At 43.1% G+C, this 20,030-nt stretch overlaps 1 protein-coding gene across 2 annotated transcripts in view; it reads left to right on the forward strand.

The window, feature by feature from the left end:
• Positions 1 to 13,877, forward strand: part of LOC110534688 (prolyl 3-hydroxylase 2) — a 99,459-nt gene extending 85,582 nt beyond the window's left edge. Inside the window, exons 6-15 of one of the 2 annotated variants that reach the window (XM_021619656.3) lie at positions 170 to 259; positions 659 to 699; positions 1,204 to 1,295; positions 1,705 to 1,832; positions 7,160 to 7,255; positions 9,524 to 9,674; positions 10,278 to 10,395; positions 11,887 to 11,962; positions 12,093 to 12,233; positions 12,451 to 13,877. In XM_021619656.3, coding sequence (XP_021475331.1) covers positions 170 to 259; positions 659 to 699; positions 1,204 to 1,295; positions 1,705 to 1,832; positions 7,160 to 7,255; positions 9,524 to 9,674; positions 10,278 to 10,395; positions 11,887 to 11,962; positions 12,093 to 12,233; positions 12,451 to 12,552 — 1,035 coding nt within the window. In that variant the 3' untranslated portion in view covers positions 12,553 to 13,877. The remainder of the gene's footprint in view (positions 1 to 169; positions 260 to 658; positions 700 to 1,203; positions 1,296 to 1,704; positions 1,833 to 7,159; positions 7,256 to 9,523; positions 9,675 to 10,277; positions 10,396 to 11,886; positions 11,963 to 12,092; positions 12,234 to 12,450) is intronic. The other variant, XM_090243039.1, reaches the window with a different exon arrangement.
• Positions 13,878 to 20,030: the final 6,153 nt, after the last annotated feature.

A 20,030-nucleotide genomic window follows, 5' to 3' on the forward strand; every position in this document is an offset into this window, starting at 1 on the left:
CGGTATTAGGGTAGGGATGTACGTACAGTGCTATAGTACTACAGATGTGTAGTGGTTAGGGACACGGTCTTCCTAAATGTTATGCTTCAAGGGAGATTCAGTAGCTAGGTAATGTGCTAAGTCAAAATGAATTGTACCTGTGGAGATGAACAGCCCAGTGTGTCTCCAGAAGGCTGAGTGGTACCTGCGGCGCCATGAGCAGGAGCTGGAGCTACTGATGATCGGCAGTGACAACATGCACGTGGAGCTTACAGAGGGGGTGAGTAGTATGCTGAGGACCAATGGCAAAGTAGCTTCTTATTGGAACTCTTTGGGCTGTCTGTAAAACTTGTGAATGGCTTTCCTGACTAATGACAGAGCTTGGGCCGTATGAAGCGTCTCAGAGTAGGAGCGCTGATTTAGGATCAGTTTTTGCTTTTTAGATGATAAAATGAATAAGATAGCATGGATGGAGGAGGACCAGATCCTAGATCAGCACTCCTACTCTGAGACACTTGATTCATAGTGTGCAGCACAGTAACAGGTGCCTGGTAGTTACACCATTACTCTCTCAGCACACAGCACCACCTGGTGGTCATGATGGATAACCATTGGTGCTGTGTACTGCATCATTTCCATGTTGTGGACATTTTCTGATCTGTCAATGTTTTACTTGTAGCATTATTGGACCAGCACAGGAGGCAGAGAGGATTCTAACCGGTGAGCAAGCCCTGAAATATCCCCTTGGAAATGTTCAATAGTTCTAATATTTTTTAAAAATTGTTTAGCTTACAAAGATATGCGTTTTACATAGACCATTAGTAAAACCAGGCTGTATCACATCAGGCTGTGATTGGGCGTCCCATAGGGTGGCGCACAATTGGCCCAGCGTCGTCCGGGTTTGGCCACAGCAGGCTGTCATTGTGAATAAGAATTTGTTCTTAACTGACTTGCCTAGTTAAATAAAGGTTAAGTAAGGAATCTATCTATCTGAATACTTCAATATGTGGTACTTTGAACTGCAATACTATGTCTTGTATAAGATTGCACTGACATCTACTGCATACTTCTAGTATGGCAGCCTATATGATGTCACTAGTCTCGTAGTTACTCCCATGTAGAAGACCTTGAGGCAAAGAACGGTGTATTTCAGCTGTATTGATGGTCTCCGCCTTATTTAAATGAACTTGATGTACTGACTCTGTTCTTCCATTCCCCCTGCAGGATCCCTTCTGGTACTGATGGATGGATGGAGTATGTGCCCATCTCAGAGAAGAAGAACTTCACCCTGGCCCCGCCACAGGAGCTCAGAGAAGGTACGACCACATACTCTGTTCTCTTCACAACTGCTCAAATGTAATGGAATTATTCCATCCATTAAGCTCATTTTCTCAGTGTATTCATGTGATATTTGAGTGACTAGAACATTACAACAAAATCTATGGACTTAAAAACCTAGCTAAAAAACATGGGCTAGTTGATCTGGACATGTCTGACTAGTTATGAAGAGCTCTCTAAGGTCTGTAATGACTGACATGACAAGAGAAACTGATTATTCACTACCCAGTTTCAAAATGGAAACCTTTGTATTGTACTATTGCAAGAGTCAGTTGAAAGCCGGACGGGGTTCTTTTTTTGTGGGGGGGGCCACAGTTTGGGAACCACCGCCATTGAGGGGTTAACACGTTTCCTGATCCTCTGTGCTGGTCTGCGTGTGTTCTGTAGGAGGGCCCCTGGTGTATGACAGTGTGCAGCTGATCCAGAACTCACAGGCCCTGAACGGAACTCAGAGGGTTCTCCTGGATGATGTCATGTCTGTGGAGGAGTGCGCCGAGCTCAAAAACCTGGCCCATGTAAGATAATTGATATTAAACATATATTAACTGCAGTCGATTCTATGTATTTGATCATATTTACACTGGTTACAGTATCGACATATACACTGTGTACACAGTGACTGGGTTCATCAGGAAGTGTATAGAGGATGTTGTTCCTACTGTGTCGATTACAACTTATCCAAACCAAAAACAGTTGATAGATGGCAGTATTCACACAAAACTGAAAACGCGAACAACCGCATTTAACCAAAAATCTCATTTTATTGGTCACATACACATGGTTAGCAGATGTTATTGCGAGTGTAGTGAAATGCTTATAGTGTAGTGAAATGCTTAACCACGGCAAGATGACTTGGAATACATGTACAAACAGACCAGCTATGCCCTCCATACGGCAATCAAATAGGCAAAATGACATTACAGGGACAAAGTGGAGAAGCAGTTCAATGGCTTAGACACGAAACACGTGGCAGGAACTCCATACTACTTACTATAAGGGGAAAGCCAGCCATGTCGCGGACACCGTCGCCTCGCTCCCGGACAAGTTGAACACCTTCACTCTCTTCGAGGAAAACAACACAGTGCCGCGAGGACTGTGGATTCCCGCCGCTCGCGAGGACTGTGGGATCACTGCCTGGCAACTGCACCGCCCACAACCACAGGGCTACAGATGGTGGTGCGGTCAGCCCAACGCCTCACCAGGGGCACACTCCCTGCCCTCCAGAACATCTACAGCACCCGTTGTCACAGGAAGGCCAAGAAGATCATCAAGCCGGGCCTCCGCCCAGCACCCTGTCCTGAACCTTAGTCACTGTTGCTAGCCGGCTATCACCCAGTACTCTACCCTGCACCTTAGAGACTGCTGCCCTGTTTACAAAGTCAATAAACACTGGTCACTTTAATAATGTTTACTTACTATTTTACCCACTTCATACTGTATTCTAGTCAAGGCTCATCCTATATATACTATACACCTTTTCTATCCACATATTGTCCATACTGTCTATACACACCATTCACATACATACACTACATGGCCAAAGTATGTGGACACCTGCTCGTCGAACATCTCATTCCAAAATCATGGGAATTAATATGAAGTTGGTCCCACCCTTTGCTGCTATAACAGCCTCCACTCTTCTGGGAAGGCTTTCCACTAGATGTTGGAACATTGCTGCGGGGACTTGCTTCCATTCAGCCACGAGCATTAGTGAGGTCGGGCAACTGATGTTGGACGATTAGGCCTGTCTCGCAGTTGGCGTTCTAATTCCTCCCAAAGGTGTTCGATGGGGTTGAGGTCAGGGCTCTGTGCAGGCCAGTCAAGTTCTTCCATGCTCGACAAACCATTTCTGTATAGACCTCGCTTTGTGCACGGGGCATTGTCATGCTGAAACAGGAAAGGGCCTCCCCCAAGCTGTTGCCACAAAGTTGGAAGCACAGAATCGTCTAGAATGTCATTGTATGCTGTAGTGTTAAGATTTCCCTTCACTGGAACTAAGGGTTCTAGCCCGAACAACGAAAAACAACCCTAGACCATTATTCCTCCTCCACTAAACTTAACAGTTGGCACTACGCATTCGGGCAGGTAGCGTTTTCCTGGCATCCGCCAAACCCATATTCGTCCGTCAGACTGCCAAATGGTGAAGCATGATGAAGTTTGTGCACAATGTCAATTTCATCCATATGGTTGAACCGTTTAGAAATTACAGCACTTTTTGTACACAGTCCCCCCATTTTAGGGGAACAAAAGTATTGGGACAAATTCACTTGTGAATATGTTTCTAAACACTTCTAAATTAATGTGGATGCTACCATGATTACGGATAATCCTGAATGAATTGTGAATAATGATGGTGAGAAAGTTAGACACCAAATATATACCCCCAAGACATGCTAACCTCTCACCATTACAATAACAGGAGAGGTTAGCATCTTATATCATACCCTCAAGACATGCTAACCTCTCACCATTACAATAACAGGAGAGGTTCGTTTTTTATATCATACCCCCAAGACATGCTAACCTCTCACCATTACAATAACAGGGGAGGTTAGCATCTTATACCATACCCCCAAGACATGCTAACCTCTCACCATTACAATAACAGGGGAGGTTAGCATTTTATATCATACCCTCAAGACATGCTAACCTCTCACCATTACAATAACAGGGGAGGTTAGCATCATATACCATACCCCCAAGACATGCTAACCTCTCACCATTACAATAACAGGAGAGTTTAGCATTTTATATCATACCCTCAAGACATGCTAACCTCTCACCATTACAATAACAGGGGAGGTTAGCATTTTATATCATACCCTCAAGACATGCTAACCTCTCACCATTAAGATGAAGTAAGTATTCAGACCCTTTGCTATGAGACTTGAAATTGAGGTCAGGTGCATCCTGTTTCCATTGATCATCCTTGAGATGTTTCTACAACTTGATTGGAGTCCACCTGTGGTAAATTCAATTGATTGGACATAATTTGGAAAGGCACACACTTGTCTATCTATATAAGGCCCCACAGTTGACAGTGCATATCAGAGCAAAAGCCAAGCCATGAGGTCAAAGAAATTGTCCGTAGAGCTCCAAGACAGGATTGTGTCGAGGCCATAAAAAATGCCGGACTGCGGTTTGCAACTACACATGGAGACAAGGATTGTTCTGGAAGGGTATCAAAAAAATGTCTGCAGGATTGAAGGTTCCCAAGAACACAGTGGCCTCCATCATTCTTAAATGGAAGAAGTTTGGAACCACCAAGACTCCACCAAGATTCAAGATTCTCTGGTCTGATGAAACCAAGATTGAACTATTTGGCCTGAATGCCAAGCATCACGTCTGGAGGGAAAAACCTGGCACCATCCCTACGGTGAAGCATGGTGGTGACAGCATCATGCTGTGGGGATGTTTTTCAGCGGCAGGACTGGGAGACTAGTCAGAATCGAGGCAAAGATGAAGGGAGCAAAGTACAGAGAGTGGCTTTCGGGCAAGGCTCTGAATGTCCTTGAGTGGCCAAGCGAGAGTCCAGATTTGAACCTGATCAAACATCTCTGGAGAGACCGGAAAATAACTGTGCAGCAACGCTCCCCATCCAACCTGACAGAGCTTGAGAGGATCTGCAGAGAAGAATAGGAGAAACTCCCCAAATACATTTGTGCCAAGCTTATAGCGTCATACCCAAGAAGACTTGAGGCTGTAGTTGCTGCCAAAGGTGCTTCAACAAAGTACTGAGTAAAGTGTCTGAATAGTTACAGTTGAAGTCGGAAGTTAAAATACACCTTACACCTACATTTAAACTCAGTTTTTCACAATTCCTGACATTTAATCCAAGTAAAAATTCACTGTTTTAGGTCAGTTAGGATCACCACTTTATTTTAAGAATGTGAAATGTCAAAATAATAGTAGAGATAATTATTTATTTAAGCTTTTATTTCTTTCATCACATTCCCAGTAAGTCAGAAGTTTACATACACTCAATTAGTATTTGGTAGCATTGCCTTTAAATTAATGAACTTGGATCAAACGTTTCGGGTAGCCTTCCACAAACAAGCTTCCCACAATAAGTTGGGTGAATTTTGGCCCATTCCTCCTGACAAAGCTGGTGTAACTGAGTCAGGTTTGTAGGCCTCCTTGCTCGCACACGCTTTATCAGTTCTGCCCACAAATGTTCTATAGGATTGAGGTCAGGGCTTTGTGATGGCCACTCTAATACCTTGACTTTGTTGTCCTGAAGCCATTTTGCCACAACTTTGTAAGTATGCTTGGGGTCATTGTACATTTGGAAGACCCATTTGCGACAAAGCTCTAACTTCCTGACTGATGTCTTGAGATGTTGCTTCAATATATCCACATAATTTTCCTATCTCATGATTCCATCCATTTTGTGAAGTCCCACCAGTCCCTCCTGCAGCAAAGCACCCCCACAACCTGATGCTGCCACCCCTGTGCTTCACGGTTGGGATGGTGTTCTTCGGCTTGCAAGCCTCCCCCTTTTTCCTCCAAACATAACGATGGCCAAACAGTTCTATTTTTGTTTCATCAGACCAGAGGACATTTCTCTAAAAAGTATGATCTTTGTACCCATGTGCAGTTGCAAACCGTAGTCTGGCTTTTTTTATGGTGGTTTTGGAGCAGTGGCTTCTTCCTTGCTCGTTTTACTGGGGATATAGATACTTTTGTACCTGTTTCCTCCAGCATCTTCACAAGATCCTTTGCTGTTGTTCTGGGATTGATTTGCACTGTTTGCACCAAAGTACGTTCATCTCTAGGAAACAGAACGCCTCTCCTTCCTGAGCGGTATGGCTGATGCATGGTCCCATGGTGTTCATACTTGCGTACTATTGTTTGTACAGATGAACGTGGTACCTTCAGGCGTTTGGAAATTGCTCCCAAGGATGAACCAGACTTGTGGAGGTCTACGCTTTATTTTCTGAGGTCTTGGCTGATTTATTTTGATTTTTCCATGATGTCAAGCAAAGAGGCACTGAGTTTGAAGGTAGGCCTTAAAATACATCCACAGGTACACCTCCAATTGACTCAAATTATGTCAGTTAGCCTATCAGAAGCTTCTAAAGCCATGACATAGTTTTCTGGAATTTTCTAAGCTGTTAAAGGCATAGTCAACTTAGTGTATGTAAACTTCTGACCACCTGGAATTGTGATACAATGAATTATAAGTGAAATAATCTGTCTGTAAACAATTGTTGTAAAAATGACTTGTCATGCACATAACCAACTTGCCAAAACAATAGTTTGTTAACAAGAAATTTGTGGAGTGGTTGAAAAACGAGTTTTAATGACTCCAACCTAAGTGTATGTAAACTTCCGACTTCAACTATATGTAAATGATGTATTTAAGTTTTGTATTTTTATTTTTTTTACATAAATTAGTCAAATTAAAAAACCTGTTTTTGCTTAGTCATTATGGGGTATTGTGTGTACATTGATGAGGGGGATAAAACATGTTTTAAATAAAGCTGTAACGTATCAAAATGTGGAAAAATTCAAGGGGTCTGAATACTTTCCAAAGGCACAGTTGACAGCATTTGGATTTATTGTTACAGTGCTATTTATTTTAATTGTATTTGTGCCTATATTTCAATATTTCTTCCTTTTTAAATGTTGTATTATTTGTGTACTTGTTTGATGTTGTATTGCATTGTTAGGAGCTAGTAACATAAGCATGTTGCTGCACCCGCTATAACACCTGCTAAACTGGGTACACCACCGATAAACTTTGATTTGTGTTTTAACATGTTTACATTTTACATCGTCATTGACACGTTATCATTGTCATGAGTGCAGGGGTTTATGCGTCTCTGTGTTTGGTCCACAGACTATCACTATGGCAGGAGATGGATACAGAGGGAAGATGTCTCCTCACACACCCAACGAGAGGTTTGAGGGAGCCACTGTGTTAAAAGCACTGCAGGTAAGCAAGCTTCTATACAGAGAGACACATTGGAGGAGATAAAACGAGCCTCCGTTTGAAACCAGAAAGTAATGATTACATTATGAACACTTAACACTTCATTTGTATTGCCCTTTTGATATAATAATCTCTCAGTAACAGTCTTTTCTTGACGTTATCAAAAGTATCTTTCAGTACCTTAGTGGGCAACTAGAGAATATGTTGAAGTGAATGTTTATACCATGTTTCTACTGTGTTTTACCATATTTTACTGTGTTTTACCATGTTTCTACTGGGTTTTACCATGTTTCTACTGTGTTTTACCATGTTTTTACTGTTCTACCACGTTTCTACTGTGTTTTACCATGTTTCTACTGTGTTTTACCATGTTTCTACTGTGTTCTACCACGTTTCTACTGTGTTTTACCATGTTTCTACTGTGTTTTACCATGTTTCTACTGTGTTTTACCACATTTCTACTGTGTTTTACCATGTTTCTACTGTGTTTTACCATGTTTCTACTGTTCTACCACGTTTCTACTGTGTTTTACCACATTTCTACTGTGTTACCATATTTTACTGTGTTTTACCATGTTTCTACTGTTCTACTGTGTTTTACCACGTTTCTACTGTGTTTTACCATGTTTCTACTGTGTTTTACCATGTTTCTACTGTGTTTTACCACGTTTCTACTGTTTTACCATGTTTCTACTGTGTTTTACCATGTTTCTACTGTTCTACCACGTTTCTACTGTGTTTTACCACGTTTCTACTGTGTTACCATGTTTCTACTGTTCTACTGTGTTTTACCACGTTTCTATTGTGTTTTACCATGTTTCTACTGTGTTTTACCATGTTTCTACTGTGTTTTACCATGTTTCTACTGTGTTTTACCATGTTTTTACTGTTCTACCACGTTTCTACTGTGTTTTACCATGTTTCTACTGTGTTTTACCATGTTTCTACTGTTCTACCATGTTTCTACTGTGTTTTACCATGTTTCTACTGTTCTACCACGTTTCTACTGTGTTTTACCACGTTTCTACTGTTTCTACTGTGTTTTACCATGTTTCTACTGTGTTTTACCATGTTTTTACTGTGTTTTACCATGTTTCTACTGTGTTTTACCATGTTTTTACTGTGTTTTACCATGTTTCTACTGTTCTACCACGTTTCTACTGTGTTTTACCACGTTTCTACTGTTTCTACTGTGTTTTACCATGTTTCTACTGTGTTTTACCATGTTTTTACTGTGTTTTACCATGTTTTTACTGTGTTTTACCATGTTTTTACTGTGTTTTACCATGTTTCTACTGTTCTACTGTGTTTTACCACATTTCTACTGTTCTACTGTGTTTTACCACGTTCTACTGTGTTTTACCATGTTTCTACTGTTCTACTGTGTTTTACCATGTTTCTACTGTGTTTTACCATGTTTCTACTGTGTTTTACCATGTTTCTACTGTGTTTTGCCATGTTTCTACTGTGTTTTACCATGTTTCTACTGTTCTACCACGTTTCTACTGTGTTTTACCACGTTTCTACTGTGTTACCATGTTTCTACTGTTCTACTGTGTTTTACCACGTTTCTACTGTGTTTTACCATGTTTCTACTGTGTTTTACCATGTTTCTACTGTGTTTTACCACGTTTCTACTGTGTTTTACCATGTTTCTACTGTGTTTTACCATGTTTCTACTGTGTTACTGTGTTTTACCATGTTTCTACTGTTCTACCACGTTTCTACTGTGTTTTACCACGTTTCTACTGTGTTACCATGTTTCTACTGTGTTTTACCATGTTTCTACTGTGTTTTACCATGTTTTTACTGTTCTACCACGTTTCTACTGTGTTTTACCATGTTTCTACTGTGTTTTACCATGTTTCTACTGTTCTACCATGTTTCTACTGTGTTTTACCATGTTTCTACTGTTCTACCACGTTTCTACTGTGTTTTACCACATTTCTACTGTTTGTACTGTGTTTTACCATGTTTCTACTGTGTTTTACCATGTTTCTACTGTGTTTTACCATGTTTCTACTGTGTTTTACCATGTTTTTACTGTGTTTTACCATGTTTCTACTGTTCTACCACGTTTCTACTGTGTTTTACCACGTTTCTACTGTTTCTACTGTGTTTTACCATGTTTCTACTGTGTTTTACCATGTTTTTACTGTGTTTTACCATGTTTCTACTGTGTTTTACCATGTTTTTACTGTGTTTTACCATGTTTATACTGTTTCTGCTGTGTTTTGTTTCTACAATGTTGTTACTGTGTTTTACTTTCAGTACGGCTATGAGGGCCGTGTCCCTCTGAAGAGCGCTCGTCTGTTTTATGACGTCAGCGAGAGGGCAAGGCGCATCATCGAGTCTTACTTCCTGCTCAACTCAACACTTCACTTCTCCTACACACACCTGGTGTGCCGTACCGCCATCACAGGTGAGCCAATTTCCCAGTGACCATGTCTTGTCCTAGAGGACATGTTTGATATTGCAGGCATATGTTAAATGATTGATCGACAAATCACCTTGCATCATACATAACTTATTTAATTATTTATAGATCAGTCACAATTTAACCACAATGCATCACATAATTGATGCTCTCAAACATGCCCATTGATTATTGTATCAAATATCTGTTGTTGAGTTCCTGCCCGACTAGATTTGTAGGCATTGCATCAATCAATGGTTGCGTTCCATGTCATTGACGGTGCTGTCGAGCATCAGATGGCTGTATCCTTTGATATAGCTGATATGTTAAATACCAATCCAGGCGTTGTAGGATCTGGCATGCGTCTGCAATGTAGTCGGGTAGGAACTTGACCCATATCAAACTTTCCTTATAATGTCATATAACTTTGAACATCATGTGAATTTCAGCATGTTGGTTCAGTCAAATTTGGTTTGTTTGCCTCTGTGGAGGTTAAGTAAACTTAGTCTGTTTTGGGGTTTATAAAGTTGATCTCTGTTTGGTGTTAATAAAGTTGATCTCTGTTTGGTTCTTTTTGGTGTTAATAAAGTTGATCTCTGTTTGGTTCAGGGCAACAGGACCATAGAAATGACTTGAGCCATCCCATCCACGCTGACAACTGTCTGTTAGACCCAGAGGCCAACGAGTGCTGGAAAGAAGCACCAGCCTACACCTACAGAGACTACAGGTTAGGGCTTATACCTTAAGCAATAAGGCCCGAGGGGGTGTGGTATATGGCCAATATACCACGTCTAAGGGCTGTTCTTAGGTACACCGCGTTGCTTCGTGCCTGGACACAGCCCTTAGCCGTGGTATATTGGCCATATATCACAAACCCCTGAGGTACCTTAATGCAATTATAAACGGGTTACCATCGTAATTAGAGCAGTAAAAATAACTGTTTTGTCATACCCATGGTATAACGTCTGATATACCACGACTTTCAGCCAATCAGCATTCAGGGCTCAAACCACCCAGTTTATAATGCATGTTAGGGTTGAAGCTTAGCTCTGGTCCAAGGCTAAGTTGCTTTGTAACTACACTGAACCAAAATTGAAATGCAACATGCAATAATTTCAGATTTTACTGAGTTACAGTTCATATGAGGATCAGTCTATTTAAATACATTCATTTGGCCCTAATCTATGGTAATCTACAGATATGCATCTGTTGGTCACAAATACATTTGTTTTTAAAAGGTAGTTGCGTGGATGAGAAAAGTAGTCGGTATCTGAAGAGACCACCATTTGCCTCATGCAGTGCGACACATGTCCTTTGTGTATGGTTTGATCAGGCTTTTGACTGTGGCCTGTGGAATGTTGTCCCACTCCTCTTCAATGGCTGTGTGAAGTTGCTGGATATTGGCATGAACTGGAAAATGCTGTTGTATACGTTGATCCAGAGCATCCCAAACATGCTCTACGTGTGACATGTCTGGTGAGTATGCAGGCCATGGAAGAACTGGGACATTTTCAGCTTCCAAGAATTGTGTCCAGATCCTTGCAACATGAGGCTGTGCATTATCATGCTGAAACATGAGGTGATGGCGGCGGATGAATGGCACGTCAATGGGCCTCAGGAACTCATCACGATATCTCTGTGCATTCAAATTGCCATCAATAAAATGCAATTGTGTTAGTTGTCTGTAGCTTATGCCTGCCCAAACCATAACCCTACCACCAACATGGGGCACTCTGTTCACAACGTTGACATCAGCAAACTGCTCAACCACATGACGCCATACATTTGAGAAATAAGCTTTTTCTTTTTTTGCATTGTGTTGTGTGTCAAAACTGCACATTTTAGATTGTCTTTTTATTGTCCACAGCACAAGGTGCACCTGTGTAATGATCATGCTGTTTTAATCAGATTCTTGATATGCCACACCTGTCAGGTGGATGGATTATCTTGGCAAAGGAGAAATGCTCACTAACAGGGATGTAAACAAATATTTGTGCACAACATTTGAGAGAAATGTACTTTTTGTGCATATGCAACATTTCTGGGATCTTTCATTTCAGCTCATGAAACATGGGACCATCACTGTCCATGTAACATTTATATTTTTTGTTCAGTATACATTGAAATCTACTCATGCTACCAATGGCACCATACTATACCATTACCTAGTGTTCAATAAGCATGGCTATAATACCAATGGTTTTCATTGTGTTCTCAGTGCTCTGTTGTACCTGAACGGAGACTTTGAGGGCGGGGAGTTCATCTTCACAGAAATGGATGCCAAAACAGTCACAGTGAGTCCTCTCCCAAGAAGGGACACTTTTTCTTGGCTGTATTTCCTGACATTTTTATTAGTCTTACTATCTTACCCTTTCTTTGTACTTCAGTACTGACCTTGATCTCCCCCTCCTCCTCCTCCCCCAGGCTCAGGTGAAGCCAAAGTGTGGTCGTATGGTGGGCTTCTCGTCCGGAGGAGAGAACCCCCATGGGGTGAGGGCTGTCACCAGGGGGCAGAGGTGTGCCGTGGCCCTGTGGTTCACCTTGGACCCCCTCTTCAGAGAACTGGTAAACTGTCATGATGACCCCATCTATCATAATATCTTCCATAGTGACACATATAGAGGATAGTACATCATGCTATGTGTATTATAGCTTTTTATTTAGGAGTATGTTTATTGGTATTTGTTTAGGAAGATGTTCATTGGTATTTATTTAGGAAGATGTTTGTATCATAATACATTGTTCCTATTTTTTCTCCTCCCCCCCCCCCTCTCTCCTCCAGGAGCGTCTACAGGCTGATGAGGTGGTGCAGGCATTGGACAACCAAAGCAGCCAATCAAAGTGGGACACGAGCCTCAACATCAACCCCAAAGATGAGCTGTAGTAGCCAACCAACACCCAGCTCTGCATCCCCCAAATCTTTATGTCTATTTATTTAATGAAGTTTGGATCAGAACAATTTTATTTTTGTACTGTTTGATGTGCAAGGTTATATCGTTGTTGTTCTTAGTTTTGTTGTCGTCTTGGCTTTAGTGTTGTTGTGATTTTTATTTCTGTAAATGCCAGTACTTGAGTTCCCATTTGGGTCTTAGTTTTTCTCTCTGTTGGGTTGAAACCCAGTCGTTGTACCTCACACTTTAAAGTTTCAGGTAACTTCCAGGTCATTTCCAGGTCACTTCCAGGTCACTTTGTGATGAACTTTAAAGTTTCAGGTAACTTCCAGGTCACTTCCAGGTCATTTCCAGGTCACTTTGTGATTCATATACGAGGTTGTTTCAATACCACCCTGTCCTACATATGTCCAGTTTTTACTGCACTGTGAACCAGCCAAAGAGAAGAAAGCCAGTTGACATTGTTTCTCTCTGTTAGAAAAAATAAATAAATAATGTCTGTTTATGCTTTGGTTTATAACGTTTAAAACATGCACTCATAAAACAATATTTCTTTCAGGCGGTGTGAACACAGTAAATGTTTATCTATTTATTCATTGAAATATTGTCTTGAATATGCATTTACCGAGAGAAAGATGTCGGGCATTATTTTTACAAACAGGGAGCTATAATCCTTTTCAGTGACGGACAGTAATGTCTGATCTTATCTGTCCCGACTTTATGTGCACTTCCTGTTTGTAGTGTGATAAAGACGTCATCCCTCCCTAGCTCTGGTCCATGACGTTAGTGCATCTTACTAGTGTTAGCAAGCCTTAGTAACGCCTCGGACCAGAGCTAATCCCTCCGTTCAGTGTAATCGAACACAGAGTAAGATAACTGTTTACAAGTTAGCTGACACAATGGTGTGTGTTTTAAAGATCGACAGCTGCTATTGCAATTGTCGGCATTTGATATTAGAACCTTTTTAATAAAAGATGTCATTTATTCCTGTTTAAAGGAATTATTATTTTAAGGTGGCGTAATAAGTGTCCTTTCCTTTCAAAAGTCCTCATTTCATGGGTAACAATAGACAGGCAGGCACATGCACTGTTATAGTCCAATGGAAAGAATGTGCCTTGTGTGTACTGTGATATTTCAATGATACAACTGCTAACTAAATGTAACTTATCATTTTAAGTTAATAGAGTAGGGTTTTAGCTTATCTTTTGATAGGGAGGATGGCCACTTGTGTCTAACTAATATTTAAATATGAATTGCTGTATCCATCTCTGTTGTTGTAATGTGTACTTATAAATTAAAAAGACTATACTGCATAAAATAGTTTCAACTGTGTCCTTTATTTGGGAATGTGTACATTGTTTACAGTTTGTTAACACATTTTAAATAGGTTCAGTTAACAAATATTTAGAGAAGTGGTTTTGGAAAAATGTATTTGAAAATCTAGACATGAATATGACAGCAGTAAATCATTAAATCCTTCAAAGTACTGACTGATTAAACTAAACTTTTTCTATACTGAACAAAAATATAAACAACATGTAAACTGTTAGTCCCATATTTGATGAGCTGAAATAAAAGATGCACGAAATGTTCCATACGCACAAAAAGCTTATTTCTCTCAAATTTTGTGCACAAAATTGTTTACATCCCTGTTAGTGAGCATTTCTCCTTTGACAAGATAATCTATCCACCTGACAGGTGTGGCATATCAAGAAACTGATTAAACAGCATGATCATTACACAGGTGTACCTTGTGCTGGGGACAACAGGCCACTAAAATGTGCAGTTTTGTCATACAACACAATGCTACAAATGCCTCATGTTTTGGGGGAGCGTGCAATTGGCATGCTAACTGCAGGAATGTCCACCAGAGTTGTCAGAGAATTTTATGTTAATTTCTCTACAATATGCAGCCTCCATCGTTTTAGAGAATTTGGCAGTACCTCCAACCTGCCTCACAACCGCAGACCACATGTAACCACACCAGCCCAGGACCCCCACATCTGGCTTCTTCACCTGCGGGATGGTCTGAGACCTGCAAATCGGAAAGCTGTTGAAACTGGGTTTGCACAACCGAAGAATTTCTGCACAAACTGCCAGAAACCGTCTCAGGGAAGCTCATCTGCGTCCTCACCAGGGTTTTGACCTGACTGCAGCATCTGTACACAGTTCCTGGAAGCTGAAAATGTCACAGTTCTTCCTAGGCCTTAATACTCACCAGACATGTCAGCCATAAAGCACGTTTAGGATGCTCTGGATAAACGTGTACGACAGCGTGTTACAGTTACTGACAATATCCAGCAACTTGGCACAGCGTGAGACAACATTCCACAGGCCACAATCAACATGCTGATCAACTCTATGCAAAGGTGATGTGTCGCCCTGCATGAGGCAAATGTTGGTTACACCTGATACAGTCCTAGTCTGGGTTTTTCTGATCCAAGTCGCAACTTTTTTTTAGGTATCTGTGACCAACAGATGCATATTTGTATTCTGAGTTGTGAAATCCATAGATTATGGCCTAATAAGTTTATTTCAATTGACTGATTTCCTTTTACTGTATGAACTCTAACTCAGTAAAATCTTTGAAATTGTTGAATGTTGAGTTTATTTTTGTTCAGCGAAATTACAAATTATAAATACATTATCGAGCCATCTTTCTTTTTAAATCTCTAACATCTATAGTTATCTATGTCACTACTTAAACTTAAAAACACTTTTGACAAACAATTTAGGGTTTGATTCAATCCGTATCGCCGAAGTTGAATCTAGCCCTTAAAGTTATTATGGGAACAGTAAATCATATCAAATGTATTTATATAGCCCTTCTTACATCAGCTGATATATCAAAGTGCTGTACAGAAACCCAGTCTAAAACCCCAAACAGCAAGCAATGCAGGTGTAGAAGCACGGTGGCTAGGAAAAACTTCCTAGAAAGGCCATAACCTAGGAAAAAACCTAGAGAGGAACCAGGCTCTGAGGGGTGGTCAGTCCTCTTCTGGCTGTGCCGGGTGGAGATTATAACAGAACATGGCCAAAATGTTCATAAATGACCAGCATGGTCAAATAATAGTAATCACAGTGAACAGGTCAGGGTTTCATAGCCGCAGGCAGAACAGTTGTAACTGGAGCAGCAGCACAGCCAGGTGGACTGGGGACAGCAAGGAGTCATCATGCCAGGTAGTCCTGAGGCATGGTCCTAGGGCTCAGGTCCTCTGAGAGAGAGAAAGAAAGAGAGGATTTGAGAGAGCATAGTTAAATTCACACAGGACACCGGATAAGACAGGAGAAATAACAGCAGCAATATGGCTACCCACACTGGGACTGTCTACCCACACTGGGACTGTCTACCCAGACTAGGACTGTCTACCCACACTGGGACTGTCTACCCAGACTAGGACTGTCTACCCACACTGAGACTGTCTACCCACACTGGGACTGTATACTAGCCCTGAGACGACTGCCTACTAGCCCTGAGACGACAGCCTACTAGCCCTGAGACCCTGAGACGACAGTCTACTAGTCCTGAGACGACTGCCTACTAGCCCTGAGAAGACAGCCTACTAACCCTGAAACCCTGAGATGACAGCTTACTAGCCCTGAGACACTGAGACGACTGCCTACAAGCCCTGAGACCCTGAGACGACAGCCTACTAGCCCTGAGAAGACAGCCTACTAACCCTGAAACCCTGAGATGACAGCTTACTAGCCCTGAGACACTGAGACGACTGCCTACAAGCCCTGAGACCCTGAGACGACAGCCTACTAGCCCTGAGACGACAGCCTACTAGCCCTGAGACGACAGCCTACTAGCCCTGAGACGACTGCCTACAAGTCCTGAGACGACAGCCTACTAGCCCTGAGACGACAGCCTACTAGCCCTGAGACAACAGCCTACTAGCCCTGAGACGACTGCCTACAAGTCCTGAGACGACAGCCTACTAGCCCTGAGACGACAGCCTACTAGCCCTGAGACGACAGCCTACTAGCCCTGAGACGACAGCCTACTAGCCCTGATACTTCAGCCTACTAGCCCTGAGACGACAGCCTACAAGTCCTGAGATGACAGCCTACTAGCCCTGAGAAGACAGCCTACTAGCCCTGAGACGACTGCCAGTAGCCCTGAGATGACATTCTACTAGCCCTGAGACCCTGAGACGACAGCCTACTAACCCTTGAGACCCTGAGACGACAGCCTACTAGTCCTGAGATGACAGCCTGCTAGCCCTGAGACGACAGCCTACTAGCCCTGAGAAGACAGCCTACTAGCCCTGAGACGACAGCCTACTAGCCCTGAGACGACTGCCAGTAGCCCTGAGATGACATTCTACTAGCCCTGAGACCCTGAGACGACAGCCTACTAACCCTTGAGACCCTGAGACGACAGCCTACTAGCCCTGAGATGACAGCCTGCTAGCCCTGAGACGACAGCCTACTAGCCCTGAGACGACAGCCTACTAGCCCTGAGACGACAGCCTACTAGCCCTGAGACGACAGCCTACTAGCTCTGAAACGACTGCCTACTAGCCCTGAGACCCTGAGACGTCAGCCTACTAGCCCTGAGACCCTGAGACGTCAGCCTACTAGCCCTGAGACCCTGAGACAACAGCCTCCTAGCCCTGAGACGACAGCCTAATAGTCCTGAGACGACAGCCTACTAGCCCTGAGACGACAGCCTACTAGCCCTGAGACGACAGCCTACATGCCCTGAGACGACAGCCTACTAGCCCTGAGGAGGGGGCAACATCAGGCTGTGGCTCTCCATGTCCTTCAGGCTGACCGTCTTTCTTCCCTCCCCACCTCCACCTCCAGGCTTGCTCCCATGCCCTCCTGCTTCAGCTTCATGTGGGGAGATTGTCAGCTTAGAGTGCTTCTCCGACACCTCACTCTCTACCTCCATGTCCTTGCCGTTGTTCGGGCTGTGGCACTCCTGTTCTAGCACCTCTGTCCTGTGGGTGGCGCCACTGTCGCTCTCACTATACTTCAGCGGGGACATCACCAGATCCACCAGCGTTTCTTTGAAGTGAAGGCGTCGGCGCAGAGTCATGTCCGGTGCTTTCTGATCCCGCAGCTGCTGATTGGCCAGCTGGATCTTCTCCATTATGTACTTCTCTTCATCAGGTTGGTCCTCCAGCACCGGAGGGGGCAGAGCTACAGGGCATCCATCCTTATATGGACTAGTCGAACTCCAGAGTTTCCATAAGTGAGGGCCACCTCTCCTCCTTGCACGCTCTCTTCTCCTCTTTCTGGCTTTTCTTGTCCTTCCTTCCTTGCTTATTGTTCTCCTCTTCCTCCTCCTCCTTGTCTATTTCGACTTTGATGTCCTCATAGTCAGGGTCCTGTTGAGGAGGAACAAGGGTGCATTATCATTAGTGCACACTGTAGCAAAACGTTTTTATTGGCCAAATTTCCAGTTTTGCAACGTTTGCTTTCGTTCGGTTCCGAGTGAATACATCCCAGGAGAGATCTGAGTGATAGTTATATCCACCCGAGTCTCTCAACAGACAGTGTGTCAGCAAGCAATATGTTAACTAGGTACTTTGATACTTTATGAGAGACATGACATGACGACTTTGTGTGTGTGTATGTCTGTGTGTGTGGTTATCAATAATTTATCCAGTGCAGAGCCATATTCCCTGACACAGTGTCTGAATGTGATTCAGTAGCTAGGTGTCCGTCCAATTGGAGAATATTCTAAATTCTGCATGACTCCCACTAGAGATGTGTTTCCATGAAATGTACCTGTTGGGGATAAAAAAAACTGTGTGGGATGACGTAGTGCACATAAACATACCTTTTCCACTTAATTTCCCATGTACCAAATAAAAAATACTTAGTGAGAGACATGACCACTGTGTGTGTGCTGCTATCAATAATATATCCAGTGCAGAGCCGTATTCTAGACCCTCTACATTTATTGGAGAGGAGCATCAAGCTCATCACCTTGCACTTTCACCACCTTGTGAAGTTCATCGTAACTTATTTCATCTGTAGCCTAATAAACTGCATGCTTTCCTGACATCGTGTGACTTCACATTTACTTCGATTTGATCAATATTTGCGCATTGAAAGTGTTTCCACTGACATTTCTCTGATAATTAATTTTACCGGCACAAAAAGATCCCACCTTGTCTAGCATATTTTGTTTTGTCGACATTTGGAAGTTTATCGACAAATGTTCTGTTTTCATCAGGCCTCGTGACATTTTTAATCCGACATGTAAGAATGTTGGAAACCTGGTTAGTGACATGGATTCACACTCAGACACTGAGACGTGGCACACAGGGAGTACAACACCACACACTGTGACAGAAAGAGGAAGAGACGGGTGACTCACCAGCCCACTGACCTACTCCCAGTCACTCCTCCCCTCCTCACTGATCAGCCAATCCCCACTGACCTATCTGGCCTTTGCTCCTCCCCTCCTCACTGATCAGCCAATCCCCACTAACCTACCTGTCTGTCGCTCCTCCCCTGTTCCCTGATCAACCACTGACCTACCTGGTCGTCGTTCTTACCCTCCTCACTGATCAACCAATCCCCACTGACCTACCTGGTCGTCGCTCCTCCCCTCCTCGCCAATCAGCCATTCCCCACTGACCTACCTGGCCGTCGCTCCTCCCCTCCTCACTGATCAGCCAATCCCCACTGACCTACCTTGCTGTCGCTCTGCCCCTCCTCACTGATCAGCCAATCCCCACTGACCTACCTGGCTGTCGCTCCTACCCTCCTCGCCAATCAGCCAATCCCCACTGACCTACCTAGCCGTCGCTCCTCCCCTCCTTACTGATCAGCCAATCCCCACTGACCTACCTGGCCGTCGCTCCTCCCCTCCTTACTGATCAGCCAATCCCCACTGACCTACATGGCTGTCGCTCCTCCCCTTCTTGCTGATCAACCAATCCCCACTGACCTGCCTGGCCGTCGCTCCTCCCCTCTTCCCTGATCAACCAATCCCCACGGATTTACCTGGCAGTCACCCCTCCCCTCCTCCCTGATCAGCCAATCCAGGTCCTTCAAAATGTCGTCCTCATTCTCCTATTGGGTCCTGGTGCTGGTCACCACCTGACATATCTTTTTCAAATGAAGCAGAACAACCAGACAGGATCAACCAGAGCAAACCCTCTGCTGAAGACCACATGAGGTTGGTGGTACCTTAATTGGGGAGGTCAGGACTGTGGTAATCCTGGAGCGGAATACACTGGAATGGTATCAAACAAATTGATTATATCTGTTTGATACCATTCCATTAACGCCGTTCCAGACATTATTATGAGCCTTCCTCAACTAAGCAGCCTCCACTGGTGAAGATTGCGCCAACATTGTACTTTCAAAGAGTATCCATATTTGCCTTTGGGCCAAAGTCAATTATCTTTCAATTCACACCAGATCAGGGCAGTTTGTGCCCTGACAATCCCTCGTAACACAAAAAGATAATACAATTCCAAACTCTGTAAGCACGCATCACAAG

The sequence above is a fragment of the Oncorhynchus mykiss genome, chromosome 1, assembly GCF_057628025.1.
Source record: "Oncorhynchus mykiss isolate SJ-2025 chromosome 1, ASM5762802v1, whole genome shotgun sequence".
NCBI lineage: Eukaryota > Metazoa > Chordata > Actinopteri > Salmoniformes > Salmonidae > Oncorhynchus > Oncorhynchus mykiss.